The following is a 23,736-nucleotide window of genomic DNA, read 5'->3' as shown; positions in this document are numbered from 1 at the left end:
GTGGAAACCATGTTGGAAAAGCTCCCCATATCAATTGATCGATACATACAAGACAAATTAATTAAAGATACTGTACATTTTAATGTCATTTTCTTTACAAGCATTCAATGGTCAGAGGAAATTCAACACATGAGATTATCCTGCTATGTGTACATGAACATATTAATAATTTATTGTATATTTTTTACCTACATGTGGATCAAACACTGACCACTATCATACAGGATATAAGAAACTTAACACGAGATAACAGCTAAAAATTCCTAGACTAAAATAAATATTCATCTGGACACTGGTAAATCTATTTACAAACATTGTCTTTGTTCATAAAAAAAACAAAACAAAGCCGTTTTATTTAAAATATGAAATAATGCAACACATATTAGGCAGGTGGGAAGGGGGAATATATGACAGGGGACGTAACTCTTATCACTTTGGAACAGTGACAGACTTTCGCAAATTTATGTGAACTATTTCTTTGGAAATTTTAATAAGTGAAATTAAATCAGAGTTTGGGTTTGTTTTTTTTTCCTAAAATTTGAATAGGTGTAGATTTATTAAGAATTTGTTTTAATTTAATCCAAGTCTGTTTGTTTATTATGAAGCTATAAACAATGGATAAATGCAACTTTTTACACGTTCAAACAATTTACACATTACAAGACTGCCATTTAAAAATTCATAACTCAAAATTCATAACTCTGATTAGAATAGCAGACATACTGGTAAAAACACTATTTTACATAATATCCATTTTTTATTAGATGTAACAAAATCTACAAAAAAGAAAAAAAAAAAAAAAAAATTTTGAAAGAAAACAAAAAATTAACAAAAATACTATATTACACACAAAATGGTCTCTAAAATCTCAAAACAATTTCCCCCATATGAAATGTAGACAACAAAAATACACAAAATTTGAACCACCATTTTTAATGAGATGTACTGCTTTTTGTTAAGCTCTGTCAACGACATAATTATTATTCTGCACCAAGTTACCAAGACAAAATATAAGGTATAAGCTTACTAATGTCAGTGTGTTAGTTTTTTTTTTTTTAAATTTAATTGTTCTAAAACCTTGGGTAAAATAAATCTAAGGTATGTAAAATCAAATGTCAATATTTTACCTTCATAGTAAAAGACGTAGTGTATAGATTCAAAATTTAATGTCCTTGTTTTATCCAATTGATAAATTTCATTGTTGTGTCAGTCAATGGCGAGATCAAGTCAGAAATATATATCAACTGTCAGTGAAACAAGACAAAAACAGATACCGTTACATTTACAGTTGTATAACATTTAAACCGTAGACAGCTAGGGTCTATAACTGAGTTTTATTATATTCTGATACACAGCTAACGAATGGGCCGAAGCCTTCAAATATTTAAAAAGTTTTTGTAACATTGAAAACACGAGATCTAACTATCAAACTGTAATTTCTGCTTCATCAAACATCAAATCATAGTCAACATTAAAGTGAAGATATGCCATTCTTATTTGTCGCTAAAATATCAAATTTCTCACTGCTTAATACAGGCTCGCCAATATGTCACCACGGATTCTTTAACATTTAATTAAGAAAATAAAAGTGAAATACCAACGCTAGATATTAACCTGGCTTGGATTCAGTCGGATTTACAACAGGCCTATCATGAATGTTTGCATAGCGAGCAGCACAGAATAATGAAATTTCAATTCAACATATATTTGTAAGTACTAACTGGAACTGAACCAGTTTTGGACTGACATTCCATTTAACGATTCATCTTTTACAATATTGTAGTTCGCAAGTAATTTCTATTGCTTAAAATGGCACATCAGGACTATTAACTGGTTCTTGAAAATTAATCAAAATAAAACATTAATGTCAACTTAAATCTGTCATAAGGCCTACCTCATTAACACTCAGTTTCAAACATTCTAACAATTTTCCATTTTGAATATTGGTTTCAGCGATGTATCATATTAATTTCGACTTTACAAATTATTGTTTTACTCATTTGTCAACCAATGTTATAAGATCTTTTATAAAATTTCTATTCTGAAACTAATTAAGCTACAATTAATTGAAGTACCATCGGATATTTAGTACTTCAAACTGAAGGCAAGATGAGTTAAAATTCATCTGTATTCGTAGTGTAAAATGCAGTTCACAAAAAGAGGCATTCAATATTTCGGACACAACATACTCTCACCAACTTTTGTGTACCTTACTTTACACACTGTTAATCCTAACGAGCGATGAACCTAGATTATTTAAATGAATATAGTACATGTATTTACATAATATATATAGTAGTAGTATTATTATATCAAGATTCAATGACGTCTCTATCATTATAAAAACATGACTAGTCCTAGCAACTAACCCAATCTTTTATATCAGTTCCTAATTGATAAAAGACCGATTTTCTCGAAGATAGTATGGCAAATTTTATAACCGTTTTATTTTATTACAGAAGAATAAAAATATGATCGATGATTAAGAATTCATTCCAATTTTTAGTAAATTTCTAAACCAGTTTTAAGCCGATTATTTCAAGGACAAATACCTTTTTTTTTTTCAATATTAAATATAATAAATAGAAAAAGAACAAAAATTTTCATAAATAATTTACATTTTTTATAATAATTTTAATATTAATTTGTTGAGTTATTTTAAGTTGGTAAGAGAAAGAAGAATTAAAATATGATGAAAATAATGATGAGAATAATTCATGCAAAAATAACTTGACCTATTATCACAGCATGTTCAATCTGGTTAAAATACAGATCTATCTTTCGTTTTGTTTTTTTATACTTTCGATGGCCTACACTACATGAAGATCTGACCAGTTGTAATGGAAGGTAGCGTCAGGGGTCGTACGGGCGGCTTTTGACCCTATGACATCAGGCATTTGATTAATCAATCAGCGTTGAAGTTTCTAGTGGTTTACCAACAGTTCCGTGCACAGTACGCCAAGAATTTGCCGTAACAGACTAATCCCTCACTTCAACCAGAACGCTGGTAATATAACAACTCTTCTAGATCCTAGTGTAGTAAAGACAAGTAAAGGGAAATTTTGAACTATAAAAAACAAAACGAATTAGGATCTGTGTTTTAATCAGATTGCAGCATGTTATGTACCACAGCCTTTTTCAGTTATTTAATCCATTTTAAAGGGAGTTGTCGTTAAGGACCAAGCCATCTTCTAGAATGAACGAGGAAAGTTTTTTAAAAATGTCATTTTCACCAAATAATAAATTTGGATAGATTGTTAGGATTGATAGTGTGTGATCGTTTGATTGGTTCAGATTTTGGTGGATATCGTTACTCAAGTATCAGTAACTCACTCTACACACAAAATAAAGCGTTTGATGGATTATGTCCTAAAAATTGTCCAACTAAAATGTTGCTCTCCCTTTAAAAAGATTAATGTACCTATGAAAACACTTTAAAAAAACGTGCAATTTCTCTAACGTTTTCTCGCCAAAATTCAAAATCGATCAAGGGTTACTAAAACCCAAGTTGAGTACAACCCATCACTTGTATACATAATATAATATATATCTATATCTCAAGGTTCGTTTATAGATTCAGTCATCCCTTATCGGCTTGAATTGTCAGAGGAGAATAAAAATATGACTGGGCTTCGACACATACTTTAAAAATAAACTTATTAATAGCAACAAAAACAGATGAACTCATTCACACCATCACATACGACTGACATCCGATATTGCAATTAAACATTGTAGTCAGTTTATGATATTAATATGATTTACAAATCTACGGGTCTACCATTTTCAAGCACTACCACCACCTGCTGCACCAGCCATTGGGGCTTGTGATGTGGCCTCTTCACCTACTGGTGTGTGGGAGGAGTTAGGCGATACCTCGCCAGTCGGAGACGCTGTTGTATTAAAGTTGGCTGCTTGTGATCGGGCATGTTCTGGTATAAGCGTTGAATTAAGGGAGGGGTTGATAGCCAATTCTGAAAGAAAAACAGAACATTATAAATCACTATGAGGAAACTGGAGGACCATAAAAAACCCCACGAAATTGGACAGGCAACCCTACTCCTTGTCCGGTACAACCAGGGAATCGAAACCACGACAGCTGACTCGATGACAGATGCTAACCATTCAGCCACCAAAACAATATAGCTGATAATTAAATGTGAAGACAAAGGGGTCAATTTACAGCCCCACTAAAATGTGGGGGGAAAACATATAAATTAAAACTCAAGGAAATGTGTCATTGCCTTGTTCGCAAAATGTCAAATTTACACGATTAAAATCTTCTCACATTGATTAATTAAACATACATTATGCAAGAGCAAAATCTGATTATTGCAAGTCTTAATTTAGGCTTCAGATGTTATAGAAATTATAAATTAGATCTTTATTTAAACAACAAGACCAAAATCAACTCTGTAGACCCATGGATGGCTCGGCTACAGCTCGGATTTAAATAGGATTTCACTTATTGATAAATTCAAATATGGCGCACCCTGGTGAGAATACGTCAGTTAGATCGAGGCTAAATGATAGAGTGTACTTAGCGAGGCCGCTGTAGAGCGTTTCCGCATGCCATTTAAAACTTTACTTGATAATCGAGATATGTAGGTGGAGTTAACGCCTGTCAATCAAACGTTCGGCCAAGGTGAAGACACATTTCACTACCATTTCTAGTCAAATATTACAACGATGATAACTATGTTCAGAATAAAGTAATTTGACTGAAATTTTCAATATATTTCTTTTTTTTATCATCTACTTTTGAACTGTTATAGCAAGAATGGCCAACTCCCTATAAAAATCTCCTATAATGTATCTTTAACATTTTATTAAGAAAAAAAGTAATAGATAATCTCTCTGGGGTCATTTTGATTAAAAAAAAAAGAAGTGATAGATAATCTCATTGTTAGGAGTCATTTTGAAAAAGAGCTACGTACGTCAAAAGAGATCAGGGGAACTTAATGATGGCATCGTCTGCTTGTTTCACTCTTAAGTTAGACGTCATAACGTTAATCCGTGATTAATAGAACATCACCATGTTATTATCATTTATCAAGAAGAAACCGAATGATTTTTAACTTTCAAAATGTCACACAGGAAGTAAACAAATGAGTTAAAGTTGCCTGTTTATAAGGGAAGTAACTCTTATTACGCTAGAAACGTTGCATTTGTTTAACCAGTTTTGTCTATAAAAGTCGCCGTGGGTATTTAACGATAACATTATAGGTGTCGACAAAAGTCGACTTGGGTCAGCTAAGAGTTAAAAGGGTTATAGACGAAATGGCCCAAAAATTTGGTGAAAACAGGGCATAAATTTTAGTGAAAAAATTGTCGTCTGCAAAGGATTAACAACCCCTGAAACAACATTCAGAGATTTGAATGGGGGTGCTACTCTAACGGATTCTCTGTTAAATAATTTTAGTGCCACATATTTTATACAGGAATCTGATACAGTGTTTCCACATTCTGATGGAATTAATATCCACATGTCAACCCCATTCAGATCACATTAACGTCATGTCACATACAGTATATATTATAATCACATGTATATTATTATTATGTTTTCATGATGTGTTTCAACATTACATCTGTTATTAGTAATAAAATATGTGTCTACAATTTACATAACACTGTCTTTCGTTCAAATTACCTCAAGCATGCTCACTCAGTAATGAGACCAACTCACTATTAAAACCACATCTAGACAGTCCCACAGGTGAAATGAAATGAAATGGAGTTTAACGTCCTACTGTTCTGCTTCTATACTGGGCTAATGAAGACGGGCATACGTCATACAGTGTGCTATGAGGGAAATTTTGCCCGGGCAGCGGCACTACGGCCTACTCTTATTTTGAATTCTGACTGCCAAGGGATCTTTTACGTGAACGCCAATGTGTACACGGGACCTCGTTTTTTTGTCCCATTAATAGAGGGATTTCACTGTATATCTTTTTGTTATTGAAAACTTACCATCTACTCTGAAATTAAATAATGGTGGCAGTTCACGTCCACTGGGATATCGAGTTGTTGGGTCTCGTAATTCGTCAAAGAAAGGGTGAGCACAAGCCTCAATGGGAGCTATTCGACCTGATGGAGTATATTCTAACAAACGACTAACGAGTTGTATCGCTTCTGGTGGAGTCTTCGGTCGAAATACCTGTAAAATAGAATTACCAGACTACATACATCTCTTGTAGAAATAATAATCGTATAAATATGGCCTAACAGTTCTAGTAATTAACAAGTCTCTTGTTTGAGATAAATGTCTATAACTTACTTAACACAATGCCCACTCATACTATTATTCAAGCTATAGAAACTGTAGTTTAATATTGATAGCTGTGTTAAAAAACCCCACAAATATGATAGTGTCTACGAAAACAGGAAAACAATAATAATTCATGATCATCATCATTTTTAAAACTTTAATCCTAAATTAAAGTTGAAATATTATTAGACATGCAAGAGTTAACATTCATATATTATGAGACAAGACAGATACATGTATAGGTGTTAAGTTTTACATCAATTATACACAAAATACAAAACTAAAATATAGTACACACGAAAACAAAATAAAAACAATGAATTGTCACATATCTTATTTTTATATTGGTAAGAGGAATTAGTACCTACGAGAATGTAGTTGAAGGCGTTTTAGAAGATTAATGTGCTAAGTGTATTGATGATAAATAACTGTCAACAGTCCAGATGATACTATACTATGTACTACAGACCCTGTTTATTGTATATCATTTAAATGACTGGACAATCACAACTTGCATATTATTTTAAAACCGCTTACCCCTAATGTAGATATTTCTATTCAATCAACCAGTATCAAGACCAAAAATATTAGGAAATAGCCAGAATTTTAGCCAAATTGTGAGGATTGGCAGGTAATTAGCATCTAGATATCATTGCACACGCAACGAATGATGTAAGTACATGCTCACCATTGTTTTGATATTATTGTACAAAATGAGTTATATTCATCCAGTATTTAATAACCATCGTTCAGACATGTTCTATGGGAGTTGGTTAGTTTCAATCATCCTCCTTACATTAAAAGGCTTGTTTTGTTCCCGATTACAAAACGATCAAAGTACGAGTTTTAGCACAACAACTTTATAACCAGTGTTTTTTCCCTTTATCAATCAAAGTATCAAATTTTGTTGAAAAAAAAAGAAATTTGCTTTCAAGAATCTGATAAAGTTATTTTGTTTTTAACGATTTGTAAGAGCCATTATGTGTATATTTATAACTAAAAGATGGGGTGCAGATAGAAGGGCTATGCTTTAAGCTAAAAGCTATGCTTTAGCAGAAGCGCTACTATTATAAAGTTACTAATGAGTCTAATGATGAATATTCAGAATTCTTTTATAATAATAAATGATAATTCTATATTATTATTCCAGCCATTATCGTCCAAATACTATCTGAACACTGTAGGCCTACTGTCTCCTTTGTAATTCTCTAAGTTGACAATAAGCAATTAGGTATATTAAATGTTATGTCCTCTAGGTAATCAAAGCACAGTTTAGGGGGCTTTGTCTTGGACCCAGTAGTTCTTGGATGGGGCGCCTACTGGTTTAATTGACATGTTATATAAATATTGTTTCCGTTTCGTTCAGTTACTTTAACACAAGTTGGGGAATCTATTTCAAAGAGACAGGGGTGGGAGGACCATTTCCAAGGCCTGTTTCACCCACCCACACAAGTTCGGAAATATATTTCAAAGAGACGGGGGTGGGAGGTCCATTTCCAAGGCCGGTTTCAACCACCCACCCACACAAGTTAGTCTTTCCTTACCAAGGGCAATATCAGTATAATATTCTGATATTGGAGGACGTTTATAAGTCAATCAGTTGACTTTCTTCTAACTTACAAAATCAGATTTTGACAACAAACCCTGTAAATATGAGATCTTGCTTGTTGATCCCAGCTTGCTGAAGACCTTAGTGTTCACCGTCACCATCATTGATAAAGTTAATTAATAATCCATCAAGAAATAATAAAGGATTAATGAGTTGAGTTATGGTTATTTATCCTAATAAAGATTGTATTAGTGATGACTTTTCTACCCATATACCCCAATCTGATTAATAATACACATCGATATTTCGTTTCATTTTTTATACTTTCGATGGCTTCTACTACATGAAGATCTGACCAGTTGTACTGGGAAGTCGCGTTAGAGGTCAAACGAGCGGCTTTTGACCCTATGACATCAGGCATTTGATTAATCAATCAGCGTTGACGTTTCTAGAGGTTTACCCACAGTTTCGTGTAGAGCATGCCAAGAACTCGCATAACAGTTTCATTGGGTAATCCCTCACATCAACTAGAATCCCTGTTATATAACAACCCTTCCAGATCCTAGTGTAGTAAAGAAAAGTAAAATGAAATTTTGAACTATAAAAAATGAAACGAAATAGGATCTGTGTTTTAACCAGATTGTATTTATACCACTGATGGTTAGAACTAAATGAGAACGAAGTTAACTGTTGTTGTTAGTCACAATAGAAAATAAACTATGGATTAATAATTGAAAATAAAAAGTACCATAAAAATAAATATAATACAAAAATAACCAATCATGACTCATGCTATTGAAACAAATTAAATCTTTCATGGAAGTTAACCAAATAAAAACATGTATATGCATGGCGTTCTTTTGAGACATTGGTCTCAATTTTTTTTTTTTTTTTTTTTTTTTTTTGAATATCAACCCCACAATAACCACTAAATGATGAAAAGAAGAAAGGGAAATTTAAGATTACAATAGCTAATAATGTGTGTGGCTATCTCAAGATTTAGCTAAATGTATAAACAGTGATATTACAGACACCAATGAGGGGAAGTACTTGCCATACGTACACCGTTAATAGTGCCATGATCTCTGTTGCTTTTTCTCTGATTAAACTGGAAAAAACAGCCTTGAGCTTAGAATTTACGATTTCCATGGTTACGAGCATAAAGTATCAAAATTTATTTTCTCAAAAAGGATTAAAGCATTACAGTGAACAAAAAAAAATAATAATCAAACATAAAAGTAATAAGATGGGGGACACTCAAAATATATTCTTTTAAAAAATGGGTGGGATGAGCTTTTTAAAGTCTTAACACTTTTGACATTTTTCTTTCTTTGCAATCCAATAATTTTTTATACAGACAAACAAGAGAGAGTAGAACATGTACAAAAAGAAATGAAGAAAATGAAAATCTGAAAACCAGAGAGATAAAAAGAAAAAACTGAAAATTCTTGAGATAGCCACTGAGAAATTTTCCTGTTTGTTTGGTTTCTGTATATTATTTGTATTAATATTAGACGTACAGATCACTGTACTTTTATGAACAATGCATTTTTTCGTAATTAAGACATTTGAAATCAGGAAATCTTGATTGAATTCTGGAATAAGCACCATGGTCTATAATATCGACAGAAACTGAAAGAAAATCATCAAACGGAGAATATTGGGACAAATAACCTACAACATAATTCTAGGTAAACTGTCCAATATTCTTGGACTAATGAAGTTAATTTGATAGGATGCTTGTCCACCTGGCCAAGTACACTCTCGATCAATGTCTAGAATGTTAGGACAGATTGGCAGACAGCTTTATAAAATTTACAGAAGAGTTTCAATTAGTTAATCTAGTTGTTTGATTCACCTTACTAGGTAATTTACCTCGTTTAAAGTAGTTTTTAAAACCTGAACAACAAACTGTCAATACAGCCGATGATAATTCTTCATTTTACGCTAAAAATGCATTGTTCAATTAACGGAAATATTGGTAATCAATAATCTTAATATAGATGAATGTCTGTGTAATTATCTACTTGTATGATATTAATTCATGAAATAAGTAATAGAGCTCGAACAGTTAATTCATGAAATAAGTAATAGAGCTCAAACAGTTAATCCATGAAATAAGTAATAGAGCTCAAACAGTTAATTCATGAAATAAGTTATAGAGCTCAAGCAGTTAATCCATGAAATAAGTAATAGAGCTCAAACTGTTAATTCATGAAATAAGTAATAGAGCTCAAACTGTTAATCCAAGAAATCAGTAATAGAGCTCAAACTGTTAATCCATGAAATAAGTAATAGAGCTCAAACTGTATATATGCGATTAGATAACAGTGTGACTATAGACTGGGTTAGCAGTACATATCAAGATAATATATTGATCCAAGACTTTAATTCACATTATCTAAATTTATGGAGAGGCTACAATACCTATTCTATTTTCGATCACTACTGGACAATCTCTACTTAATATAGTCAACATTGTCACACAACATGACAGAACAAGAAAATGCAAACAGGATTTAAACGTTCTAAATTACAACAAAACTAAAATGTTCAATGTATAATACTTACTTTTGTCCACGGGTGTGCCTTAATTTGTGGAAATTTAAATTCCTGGTAATTAGGGTTCATCTCTCGGATCTGTTCTCTCGTCGGTGTACCAAGAACTTTAATAATTTCAACTAACTGATCAACACCACTATCGCCAGGAAATATTGGTTGACCAAGTAATAACTCGGCTAATACGCATCCAGCAGACCAGACGTCTAAAAGAAGAAAAGAAACAATGATTTCATTTTATCGTTCTCCATATTTAACTTATTGTGTTCAACCTCTCTTGACCTTCAAAAATTATTGATGTCTGCCCTCCAGAGGTTTCCCCAGACAAGTGGAGAGAGAGAGAGAGAGTTTAATGTCCACTGGACACAAACTATGTCATTTCGGGACTAACATATGGTTCAATTTAGCAGTGGGAGGAAACCAGAAGACCCCGGAGAAAACCCACGAGGTTGGACAGGCGACCCTACTCCTTGTCACATACAACCCAAGAATCGAAACCACGGCAGTTGACAGAAATTATGATACAATGCGCCACACACTCTAACCATTCGGCCATCACACACCCCGCCCCCCCTCACTGTTCTTGTAACCCTGCAAAGTGATACCCCCGACCAGTGAGGATCTGGTTTATAAATGGAATTTTGACGTACCTATACGACAAGAATAATCTGTTGCACCAAATATTAATTCTGGTGCTCTATAATAACGAGAACATATGTACGATACATTTGGTTCAGCACGCACTAATACTTTTGCACTGAAATAGAAGAATAAGAAACTTTAAAATAACATAACCTCAATATAAATTTCTTGTAGATAAGTCTTGCCAATAGAAGGCTAGCTATCCACCAGCAGAGCTTTGTCGTGATTATTAACTGGTTATATGTAAGATATACGAAAGAGGATCAAGTCTGTGTGTTCAGTAGTCGCAATGAATCAGACGTACCTTTACAGGAACAGTACTGATTCTAGTTCCGCGAAATTACAATCTGATTAAATTACAGATCTATATTTCATTTTGTTTTTTTATACTTTTAATGGCCTCTACTACATGAAGATCTGACCAGTTGTAGTGGAAGGTCGCGTCAGAGGTCAAATAAGTGGCTTTTGACATTATGACGTCAGACATTTGATTAGCCAATCAGTGTTGATGTTTCTAGTGGGTTATCCACAGTTCCGTGCATCCTAATGCCAAATACTCGCTGTAACAGACCGTTTCATTGGCTAATCCTTAAGATCATCCAGAATGCAGATTATATAACAACTCTTCCAGATTCTAGTGTAGTAAAAACAAGTAAAACGAAATTTTGAACTATAAAAATCAAAACGAAATCAGATTGGCGAAATTAATTATCATGAACAACTTGTTCATACATCATTTTAATTCATCAGATGTAACGAACAGTCCAATTGGGACAATATCTACTGATCTATTCAGGGGAAACAACTGGGTAAAGTATTTGTTAAATGCTCAAAAATAATGGGGATCTTGTTCAGCACTATAGTGACAATTCGTGAAATTTTAGTATGAACAAGTTTAATGTTGATGAACTATGTATGATCATGTTAATATGCCTGTGGATAAATACAATGTTTATCTTCTTGTCAACATCAGTGATATTTTATCGAAAGATATTAAACTTCCGCCATTAATACTGAATTCCAGTAAAGAAATTTAACTGTTTATTTTACACAAAGATAGGTTGCCAGGCAACAAAACATACGCCCACAGCAGCTAATTCGTCCGAGCGGTCGTCAAGGGTTGTCGCATATTTATTTATTTGTAGGTAATTGGGGGCCTTTACAAGACAGTCGTTTGAGGGTTTACAAGGTTCTACAAACTGAAAAAAGGGTCTCAACTCTGGAAGTAATCTATCGAAATTGTTGATATTTGACAGGCTTTTTCGTTTTACTAATTTAAATAATGCATATAAATTTCATACAGATCACATGACTTTTGTCATTCAAACGTTCACAATCACCATAACTCTAGAAATTATTGACGGAAATTGCTGAAATTCAATAGACCTGTTTCACAAATTTAAATGATGCATATAAATTTCATACATATCGGATGATAACTATCATCAATCGAGCATTAACAAGGTTTAACAAAGTGAAACAAGGGCAATAACTCTAGAAGTAATAATTGTAAATTGCTGAAATTCAATAGGCTTTTTTGTGATAACTTTTTGTGTTAGAGCGTTCACAAGGATCAATAAAGTGAAACAAGGGCCATAACTCTAGACGTAATAAACGGAAATTGCTGAAATTCAATAGGCTTCTCTGTTTCACTAATCTAAATAATGCATATAAATTTCACAAAGATCGAATGATAACTTTTGGCGTTGGAGCGTTCACAAGGTTCAATAACGTGAAACAAGGGCCTTAACTCTAGACGTAATAAACAGAAATTGCTGAAATTCAATAGGCTTCTTCATCTCACTAATGTAACCAAATATATCAACTTTAAAACAATTGGATTATAACTTTTGGCGTTAGAGCATTCACAAGAAATTGTGGACGATGGACGGACGGACCGACAGACGGACGGGGGCGACGGCAATATACGTCCACATTTCAATGTGGGCGTATAAAAATGAAATGAAATGAGGTTTAAAGTCCTACTGTTCTGCTCCTGTACTGGGCTAATGAAGACGGGCATACGCCATACAGTGTGCTATGAGGGAAATTTTGCCCGACCAGCGGCACTATGGCCTACTCTTATATCGAATTCCAACTGCCAAGGGATCTTTTACGTGCATTCCAATGTTTACACGAGACCTCGTTTTTTCGTATCATCCGAAGGACTAGACAGCTGTCCTTGTCAGGCCCTCTGTCCTGCATCCCTGACAAGGGGAAACCACGTCGGAAAATCGGGATGAACTCTCTCGGCCAATGCAGGATTTTACACAACTAACCTTCCAAAATCACAGAGTTTGAGAACACCAGTTTCTGGATCTACTAGCAAATTCTGAGGTTTAATATCCCGATGACAAACACCTTGGGAATGTATGTACGCTAAGCTGCGAAACAGTTGGTACATATACATCTGAAATATATACAGTTTAATATCATCTATCCACAAGATCCTTCAAACAAGTTTACCTATAAAATCCTTATACGGCATTTAGTAATTGAACATATAATAAGAACACAAAGTTATATGGAAAACAATCTACAAGTTCTTCATTTACTTACTTGAGAACGACAAGAGGAACTTGTCGAAACGTAGTGTCAAATAAAACAGTGATTGTTTTCCATATAAATTTGTGTTCTTATTAAGTTTAGCTATATGAATTCTCCATACATGTATATTGCAGTGATATTTAGCCACAGGATCCATTCTTTCAGCTTGTCGTCTATGGTTCCATAGCTGTTATTGGTGTACCCATTCATTCCTCTTGCATTTAAAATTAAATATTAAGTACCCGTAATCCAATGATATTTCCGGTTTTGAATGACATTTTGAAAAAACAAGCGGTTGCCATGTCCATATTTTGCAAGAGATTTTTTGTACTATCAGTAGTATCAGGTGTCATAATCCAGAAAGTTATAAAGATATATTTTAAATTTCATCAAAATCGGCCAAAAATTGTGACCTCTGGAGGGTCCACAACCTTGGTATTAAATGTGGGCGTATAAAACCCCACTTTATTCCGTTTATTAAAAGAATGATGATCTTACCTTTATATATAGTATGGGTATTGTCTGCTTTGATTTACTGTAATGTCGAGCTACTCTATATACTGTTTCTGGTACATATTCTAATACCAAGTTGAGGTAAACTTCATCTTTCTATATTAATACATAAAAAACACCATTACCCTACAGTCCAGTTCTCGTTTCACAATATTGCGGTCCACAAGATGTGATAATAGACCAGAGATGTCTCCTGAGCAGTGCATAAAAAATGGGGGTTTGTCAGACCCTTTCATAAACCTGTCTCCATATCTAATTAACAAGCTTTGACAAGATTTTCTAATTCATATTCATTGCAACAATCAAAATAGTTCAGACTTCAATTCTCTAAACTGAAAAAGGGACAAATATTTCAAAAGATCAGATAATATTTACATACAAAAGGACATCCATCTTTTTTTGCATTAAAATTAAAAGTAATGGAAAAAATTCCCAAATTTTCTTCTCGTAAAATAACATGTACTCCTAGATCAGGGAGCCCCCCCCTGGGTAATAAAGTGGGTGTTACATGCAGGTGTTTACGGTATACTCGAAAAATTCTAAATTTAATTGAAAATCTCCGTGAATCTACCTACCTGTATTTTAGTATGAAGTCTAGACCAGTGAATTTGTTTAAATCAAAGATTAAATGGAATGAATGATAGCTTTATAGATAATATGATCTTGACACTTACCTTATCTCCTGCTGAATAAAAGAAAAATCTTAATTTCACAATATTTGGATGTTCTAATTTTCGCATTATCTGTAATTCTCTGTTCTGGAATAAAAATAAGAAACATCATTATTATTATTACAGCATATTTATAGTGCATCCTTTCATATAACATGTTCAGGGGCACTTTACAAAGTGACAATGTAAATCATACATAAACAACAAGATTATGGACATGTTAACGATTGTATACAGAGTCAGTTAAAAGCCTGATTAAATAAATGTGTTTTAAGTTGTTTTTTTAAAAGAATATAGAGAAGTACAACATCTTAAACTAAATGGTAGATTATTCCATAAAACAGGTGCTTGATAACTAAAAGAGCGCTGACCATAAGAGACTAGTTGAACAGTTTTGGGCTTTAAAAGTTTAAGGTCTGTACCAGGGACTTGTTTTAAAATCCATAAAGTCTTATTTCTGATGTTTATTAGTACATGTATAATTAAGGTGGTATGGTTAAATGTCTGAATGGTAGGCCAACTCTTTATACCAGTATAAATTGATCTGTTCAATTGTTATTCAATACTGTAGTTTATCTCTTGATATTATTATATTGTCCTAATGACATGACTATTCCGAATAACGAACTTAATCATTATATTTGATATAAGTTGCCAAGATTCTATGATATTCAGTCAAAGACAATAGAAGTCATTATCAGAATTGATTTAATTTATTTAGTGCATTATTCAAAACGATAAAAATTCAGCAATCAAATGTTGTAACAAGTTTCTAGGGTTCAATGGCGAGCCATATATTGTTGACTTCAAACAAAAGGATTTCAGATCAAGTCTTTAGGTGTTCAAATCAGTCATTCAATTTTATTTACATGTACCTAAATCAAGGGCTTATCAATTTTAATGTAATAGAGAGAGAGAGAGAGAGAGAGAGAGAGAGAGAAAGAGAGAGAGAGAGATAACATATGGTTCAATTTTATTTAGCAGTGGGAGGAAACTGGAGGACCCGGAGAAAAGCAATGAGGTTGGACAGGCAACCCTACTCCTTGTTACGTACAACTGGGGAATCAAAACTACTATAGTTGACTCAATGACAGACCTTATGATACAACACGCAGGCGCTAACCACTCCACCCCCCCCCCCCCCTCCGCCATTCTTAATGTAAATACCTGTAGAAATCCCGTGCTTACTGTACAAGTACACATGACCTTGCCTTAAATGTAAATTCTAGCGATAATGAAAAGTATGAGAGCAACCATACACTACGCTCAGATATAACAAACACACATAAAAACTTGTGAAAGAGGTCGTTTCTCCCCATTTTCTAATGACAAGACCAGTTATACACGTACAAGCAGATCTACTTATAACAAATTACTATAATCTACTTACTTTAAATCTTTTATCTTGTAAAACTTTTTTAATAGCTACAAGTTCGGAATTTTCGACTAGTTTCGCTTGGTAAACAACCCCAAATGAACCATTTCCTATCACCTTGGCATCAGTATAACTGACTTCTTGGGGTCGGTCCTGACCCTGACTATTTCCGGCAGTAGCCAAAACGGTTGTGACCTTACTCCCATCTTTACCTGTAACAAAATTATACAATGTATTACGATTAAAATGCTTGGTTCCTTTTTCCGTAATATTTCTATCGGACTTTCAAGTACCATATTGTATTGTACAAGCAGATAAAACTGGAATCACAAATAAAAAAAAACATATAACGAAACTAATTTTTAATAATGAAACTAATTTTTAATCTAATCTTCATGTTTAAATCTATAGTCTTAACTAAAAGCAAGAATTATTCAGCAATGTAAACTGCATGACTAATTATATTTATATAAGAAGTATCACATCTATTCTATATTGATGTTAGCAATATACGATTTAAATATTAAAACAAATTCTCAGAAAGAATAGGCTTATAAATGTATGTTACAGGGCCTTTTCTTGTCAAAAATTTACATTGTGTATGGGCAAAACAAAAAATATTAAACCAATGGCTACATACACATGTCACATACGCCTGGGCACAAAATATTTACATCACATATCAATAAGAAAACAAAACCCCAACAAAAATGATAAATAGGTATATAATAATTCACCACAAACAGTACAAGTACATAATGTCTTCCTTAAACATATAATAGATCTGATCAATATCCTTATACAAAACATCAGTTAAATCGGCGGAACAAGTCAGATGTTTGATTCTACTCGATAGATTTAAAGTTGTCTGTTTTATTCATTAAACCAGAAATATATATTATAATAGTTATAACAGAAACAGTTCATATCGAACATACAAAATAAACTATCATTTTATGACATCTTACGATGTTGTCTGGTCTTTCAATTACTAATGATCCTAACTTGAAACAACGATCCTAATTTAAACCGAACATCCTGGTACGTAGGCCTACATTTACATTCATTATTTTTCCATTTAAATTTGATATCTAGTTTCAATTTCATCCTATCTGTACATCTATGTCAAGGTATTTTACTTCCACAAGCTGAAATGAAATTGGATTCGACTCCCACTTTTCCACACATGGATGCTCACTATGTTGATGCAGTGTGCACAGAGGGAAATTTTATCAGGGCATTCATTTATGCCTACTCTTTGTTGAATTCCAACTGTCAAGGGATCTTTTATGTACTGCCGAGGAGTACACAGGACCCATTTGAACAATAAGACAATGTGTATTTTCTTGCCCTTCGTTCTGCACCACTGACAAGGGGGAAACACAAGAGAAAAATAGCACAGAAACTTTACTGGTCAACACTGGGATAGAAACAGATGGTTTACTCCACTCGACACAATCTAGGTCATTTTGGGACTAACACATGGTTCAATATCAATAATTTGCTACGCGTAGGGGTCTTTAGCAGTGGGAGGAAACCGGAGGACCAGGAGAAAACTTACGAGGTTAGACAGGCGACCCTACTCCTTGTCATGATTCAACGCGCACAAATGCACGAACCATTCGGCTGACAGTGGTATACCATAAATATTTTAAGTAGCACAGTGTTAACTAAAAGAGGCAGGGGTCACTTCTGCCAAGACGTACATCTATGTTTCACAATGTCTATAATTTGTACACACTAATGTATGTAGTGGTGTGACTCCACATTCTGTATGATAGACTAACTAAAACAAGTTTTTACATTATTAACAAGTAACTACGTAATAAACTTAACACAAATCCTGTACGTACAAGGTAAAAATTATTTGGTGGGTTGGGTTAAGCAGGTATTACAATAATCAGTAATAATTACACAAATAATCACAATAGATAATATAAAACAATAATAATGACTGACTAGAATTCCAACCAAGCTACTCATACATGTACTCAATTTCAATGTCACAAAGTCATTAACAATATGAATATTAAACTGTTTTTTTTTGGGGGGGGGGGGGATCACATGGCCAAGTGGGTAAGACGCTAGCTCGCTAGCCTGGATGTCGGGTGTTCGATCCCTGCATTGGCCGAGAAAGTTCATCCAGATTTTCCGGCGTGGTTCTCTCTTGTCAGTGATGCAGGACAGAGGGGCTGACAAGGAAAGCTGTCTAGTCGTTCGGATGGGACCTAAAACCGAGGTCCCGTGTACACATTGGCATGCACGTAAAAGATCCCTTGGCAGTTGGAATTCGATACAAGAGTAGGCCCTAGTGCCGCTGTCCGGGCAAAATTTCCCTCATAGCACACTGTATGGCGTATGCCCGTCTTCATTAGCCCAGGTTAGAAGCAGAACAGTAGGACGTTAAACCCCATTTCATTTCATTTCATGTTTTTAAATTCCAATTAAATTATATGTCAAGGCCTACTGTATACATGTATATTTTTACAGTTTTTAACACTTCAGTGGCGTTCACACGATACAACCAATCCATACAACCATCGAATACAACGGTCGCATCCGACTAACTCATCAGACAAATGTTTGGATGGATAACTTGTTGTATGGATAGGACCAGTTCTAAGTTCTATCCTCATCCGACCAACTGATGCAATAGCCAATCACACGTCATATGGTGCATGACAACGTATCTGACTTGGCAATCTGAATTCCCAATAAAAGATGTCTTCTTCTGTCACTTCCAGTACTTTGATGTTCTTTAAAATTGAGTTTAGACCTATCCACGACTGAATTAGAATATCTAATAACTCTGTATACGAAGAATGGAATTTGTAGAACCCACAGCAGCAAAACTACACGAAGACGCAGGGATGAGAAGTGTCGCCTTACTGCCATTTTTTTCAGTTACTAAGAAGGAATAAAGGTTGCCATACAAGTTACAACGAATAATTGTATCGTCCAATATGTTGCATCCGATGGTTGTATGGATTGATTGTATCGTGTGGTAAAGAATGATGGGAGCTCTGGAGGAGAGGAAAATAAATGTTCATCACACTGTGAAGTTGTTGGGGGTTTAAGCATTTTATCCAGGCCGACATGTAGAAATAATCCTTTACTTGTACAAAATGTCAGTATTTTTAACTGTGTGCGTCAATTTATACCAGACATTGACTGACACTAAAGGGATTGTGTCTGACAGTGTCAGAGGCAGGAGGTTTATTCCCAGAATTCATTTATCACATGATCTTAACTGAAGCCATGGCCAAATGAAATGAAATGGAGTTTAACGTCCTACTGTTCTGCTCCGAACTGGGCTAATGAAGACAGGCATACGCTTAAAAAGTGTGCTATGGGGGGAAATTAACCTGGCCAGCGGCACTATGGCCTAGTACTTTATATCAAATTCCAACTGCCAAGGGATCTTTTACATGTACACCAATGTATACATGGGTGAAGCCATGGGTAGGACAGTAGCATAATTGATTACAACTTCCTTTATATAGAATGGAGTCACAAGAAAGATAATATAATAAAACATCAATACTAAGACAGCCCGAGATAATCGATCTAAAATAAAAGTAAAATCTTTCAAATTAAAATAAGAGTACAACACAACTAAACTGAAATAGTGAAACTGAACTGGAACTAAAAAAAATAAATAATTATTATAAATATTTGATAAAAATTAAAACTAGAAACTTACTGTCTCATCACATGGATTACAAATGCAAATTTTCATGTGCTACTTCACACAAGTTATGATCTACTACAAGCATTTTATTTTTTTGATATTTTTGATATCTTGTGATTTTGGTGTTTGATTTTGTGATGGTGTGTGTATGTTTTAAACTAACTTTCCTCCACTATTATTTCTAAATCTTAAATAAAGTTAAAAGCAATCTATGACTTAGTCATGCTGAAAATAGAGTGTTTTCATCCTATATGACCAATCTTGTTACATGTAATTATGGTTATCAACAATTTACCAATCACCTATATGTATGTACAGAAAAATAAAATCCATTTGTACAGTATTCCAAACCATAAAAACATTCTTGTATAAAAAAATTTGGACTCGCACAGTACTGCAATGACAGCTAATTACCTCACTAATAAGGATATGTTAGATCATTTTGTACAAAGGGATGATAGCACGAGATAGAGTTAGTTAGAAGAAATAGGGTGTAATATCCACTTGACACAAACTACGTAATTTCGAGACTAACATATTGAATTTTATTTCAATAGTTTGTTGGCGCATAGGGGTCTGTGAGAAAACCCACGAGGTTGGACAGGCGACCCCCTACTCCCTATCATGCATAACCGGATAATCGAAACCACGCCAGTTGACTCAATGACAGACCTTATGATATAGTAAAAATGAACGTTTGGCACAACAGTACGAAAGCAAAAGTTTGAAATATAGCCTACTGAATAATGAAAGCAAGTTTGAAATATACTCAACAAAAATAAGTTTGAAAATTGAAATATACTCCGTAACGAAAGCCAGTATGAAATATACTCATTAACTTGTGTTGTAAGTTTCATTATCATCGTAATATTAATTTTAAAGATCAGAATGTTTTGACTGACTATTTATTATACTAGTATCCGTTCAGTCAGTGATATGTAACGTACATACATTTATTATTATTAAAATTTAGTATATCGTAAGTTCACCAAGGTCGAGTTAATAATGCTCAAATGAAAGGAGTACATTATAGATGCCCAGACGTTTATTCAGTCAAATTTGATCCCCCCCCACAACATCTTTATTTGTTTTGTTCAACAGGTGACAGGTTTCATTTTGTGATGAAGTTGTGCAGCAAATACAAGCAAACAAGTTGATCTTTCAACAGATCTTTTTTTATGAGAGAAAGAGAGAAATGGGGTTTAACGTCCACTTGACACAGACTAGGTCATTTCGGGACTAATATATGGTTTAATTTTATTTCCATAATTCGCTTGCGCATAGGGGTCTTTAGCAGTGGGACGAAACCGGAGGACCCGGAGAAAACCCATGAGGTTGGACAGGCAACCCTACTCCTTGTCACATCCTCCAGTTTCATCCCACATCTAAAGACCCCTACGTGCAAGCAAATTATTGAAATAAAATTAAACCATATGTTAGTCCTGAAATGACCAAGTTTGTGTCGAGTGGACGTTAAACCCCATTTCTCTTTCTCTTAAATCTGGACCTTGAAATGGATACCCTTTGGGTTAATTACGGTACTGGTTGTTTTATTAATCAACTTGCATCATACTAAATACATTTTATTTCACGAGAATTATGTCTCTTATACATCCACTTCTTCATCATCTGGCATTTACAATTTAAATCTGAATGTTGATAATCAAGACTAGAAAAATACCGAAAATATTAACGTTTTTACCAGTTTTTCTTATTTTCACTTTTTATAGTCTCCAATATAGATCATATATATTTTGTTACTGGACATCAGGACATTGACTAGTCTGGGTTATATTTACCAGAACAATATGTATTATTTCTTAGTTAGTCTGTTATTAATATGTGATATGTCGGATTAGTTATTTGGGAATGTAACTGAAGAATTTTTAATTTTAATTGTTCTGCTGAATGTTTAGAACTAGTTTTTTGGAGAATATTGCAGTGCAAACGTCACTATTTGGGGTCAAATGATATATTGGAATATTGCACTATTTCCGAGGATTTATTGCAATTAGAGTCCAGCCCTACATGTATATGATCACTCAATTAAAATCTAAAGACATGTTTAAAATGGCTAGACCTCCTTGATTTAAGCAAAACACAAAAATAAAATTATTGCCTTCATCGGAATTTACATGTTTTGTTTTGTGGATGAAAATTTTACATCTATAGATCATGTCAGCATGCTTTGGCAGTTCAAAATCAGAGTTTAGAGTAGGCACAAATGATGCTACCCGGGCAAAATTCTCATTTGTTACTTTGTATGTAATCATATAAAAAAAAAAATAACAAGATGTTACATTTAGTCCCAATGTGACCAAAATAATGTGTTGACAAATTGAGACCTAAATGAAAGTGGGTTATGTCCTTTCACAAGGAGGCATGGTGGCTCGTTGAACAACATATTACCAGCCTTGTATTCTCGTCACTGGTGCAGTTCAGGGGCAATGCCGTCGCCCAAGCTACTTGCCAAAAGGGGACGTATTTTTAACTGTGTTGTGTCGCACATACATGTACTGACTCTAGTAAGCTAAGCAAGGTCTTATTTTCTCACTAAACTGTTCCTTTACCTTCATTGTACAGGCGTTCACAGGGACTGACACACGACCGTTTAGCAGTAAAAACTGTCCCAGTCATCGTCATTAGCTTGGTTTGTGCAGAAAAGTTTTCTTTTAAAAATCACGTTATCCGGTTACCGACAGATAATATAGAAACTTGCTTTGGTCAGACTGACAACCAAATGTAAGAATTTCTGTTTTCATGGGCTTTGATTTGTACATGTACATGTAGGTTGATCTGGATTCTAACTCTGAGTACGGACTGTGTCTTGTAAATAAAAATGTCTTCAGATCAAGATGGAAGATGAAGTGGAATAAACAAACGATAAATAAAACAAACTGTTGTATAATTTTAGATTATCATGTACGATTTGTAATCCATGTGGCAGGGACAATTACCGCTATAATAATATGATGCACAGCACAGAAAAAGACAGAAGTTAACAGGCGACTAATAAAAAGAAATTTGGAACATCGAGATAACAAACAGCTTCATACTTTTTTGTAAATTCATCATTAATTTATCAAGTTGACTGTCTTCAGATCTGAAACAGTTTGTCAATACAACTGTAGAGGCAAGATTTGGTCTAATTAATTGACCACAACATTCACAGTTGGCTTCTTTAGTTCTTTGTCACTGACTTCAATGATCTGTAATCAGATTATGAAATACACATAACCAGATTTGATTATGTGATTGATTCTACAACACAAAAAGAAGCAGAAATAATTGACAGTGAGTTAAATACGTAAATAGCAACATTTATCTCGTATAATTACGAATTTAACGTTTATATTCTACACTTATAACACATATGAAATAATTATTGGATGATCGGCCGCCATCTTTAATGTTAGATGAAGCCAGTGTGGCATGCGGACTAAACTGGTAACTTACTGATGGTCCTCATTCCTCCAAAAGGCGCCGATGAACCAGCTTTTCCTCCTTCAGCAAAAGATGTTGTCCTTGGGCGACCACTCATTATAAATTAAAGTCTTTAGATAAAACAATCAGTCCAGAAAGGGTAAAACTAGCCAGATCTGTTACATTTCAGTCGACGACGGACAAAATGTTCCTTTTCGATCGACGGAGTTCTATCGTTTCTGATAATAATATTTTAAAAATCAGGCCATTTATCCGTTACCGTTATTTCCAAAACCTTTATGTATCCCTTTACAGGTTTCTTGGTTCGTTTGGTAGCCCAAGAAAGGCTTTATGTTATAATTCTAGTTACGACAATGTTTTCTCCTAATATTCGTTTCTAATGGCCGATCGCCTGCCATAAAATGATAAGAGACTTCCGAAGTCATTGTACGGAAAAACTCGCGAGCCAATCAAATTCACGAAAATGTGAGCTCG

The 23,736-nt window shown here is 34.0% G+C and overlaps 1 protein-coding gene across 3 annotated transcripts; it reads right to left on the bottom strand.

Moving 5' to 3' along the window:
* Positions 1 to 61: 61 nt before the first annotated feature.
* LOC126829960 (glycogen synthase kinase-3 beta) lies at positions 62 to 23,667 on the bottom strand. 3 transcript variants are annotated; one of them, XM_050560161.1, is made up of 10 exons: positions 23,275 to 23,667; positions 22,875 to 23,027; positions 16,143 to 16,339; positions 14,756 to 14,839; positions 14,067 to 14,177; positions 13,301 to 13,431; positions 11,030 to 11,136; positions 10,392 to 10,585; positions 5,974 to 6,160; positions 62 to 3,974 (listed from the first exon to the last, which is right to left on the bottom strand). In XM_050560161.1, exons 2-10 carry the CDS (start codon positions 22,891 to 22,893, stop codon positions 3,787 to 3,789), a joined length of 1,218 nt encoding a protein of 405 aa, XP_050416118.1. In that variant the 5' UTR covers positions 22,894 to 23,027; positions 23,275 to 23,667; the 3' UTR covers positions 62 to 3,786. The 3 variants fall into 3 exon arrangements, with proteins under 3 accessions (XP_050416118.1, XP_050416117.1, XP_050416119.1); XM_050560160.1 differs by lacking the exon at positions 22,875 to 23,027; XM_050560162.2 differs by lacking the exons at positions 62 to 3,974; positions 5,974 to 6,160; positions 22,875 to 23,027 and adding an exon at positions 6,199 to 8,928.
* Between the last annotated feature and the right edge of the window lie 69 nt (positions 23,668 to 23,736).

The sequence above is a fragment of the Patella vulgata genome, chromosome 8 (genome assembly GCF_932274485.2).
Source record: "Patella vulgata chromosome 8, xgPatVulg1.2, whole genome shotgun sequence".
NCBI classification, from domain to species: Eukaryota; Metazoa; Mollusca; class Gastropoda; family Patellidae; genus Patella; species Patella vulgata.
The sequence above is the reverse complement of the archived record's forward strand: the minus strand, read 5'-3'. Positions and strand labels throughout refer to the sequence as shown.

What these genes read in the sequence shown, in the direction of transcription:
- LOC126829960 (XM_050560160.1), bottom strand. Translation starts at nt 23,359, where the DNA reads ATGAGTGGTCGCCCAAGGACAACATCTTTTGCTGAAGGAGGAAAAGCT. An exon ending in AAACTCTGTGATTTTGGAAG is followed by an intron (nt 11,137 to 13,300) that starts GTTAGTTGTGTA and finishes CTTCTATTTCAG; the next exon opens with TGCAAAAGTATTAGTGCGTG. An exon ending in AGATTATTCTTGTCGTATAG is followed by an intron (nt 10,586 to 11,029) that starts GTACGTCAAAAT and finishes TTCTTCTTTTAG; the next exon opens with ACGTCTGGTCTGCTGGATGC.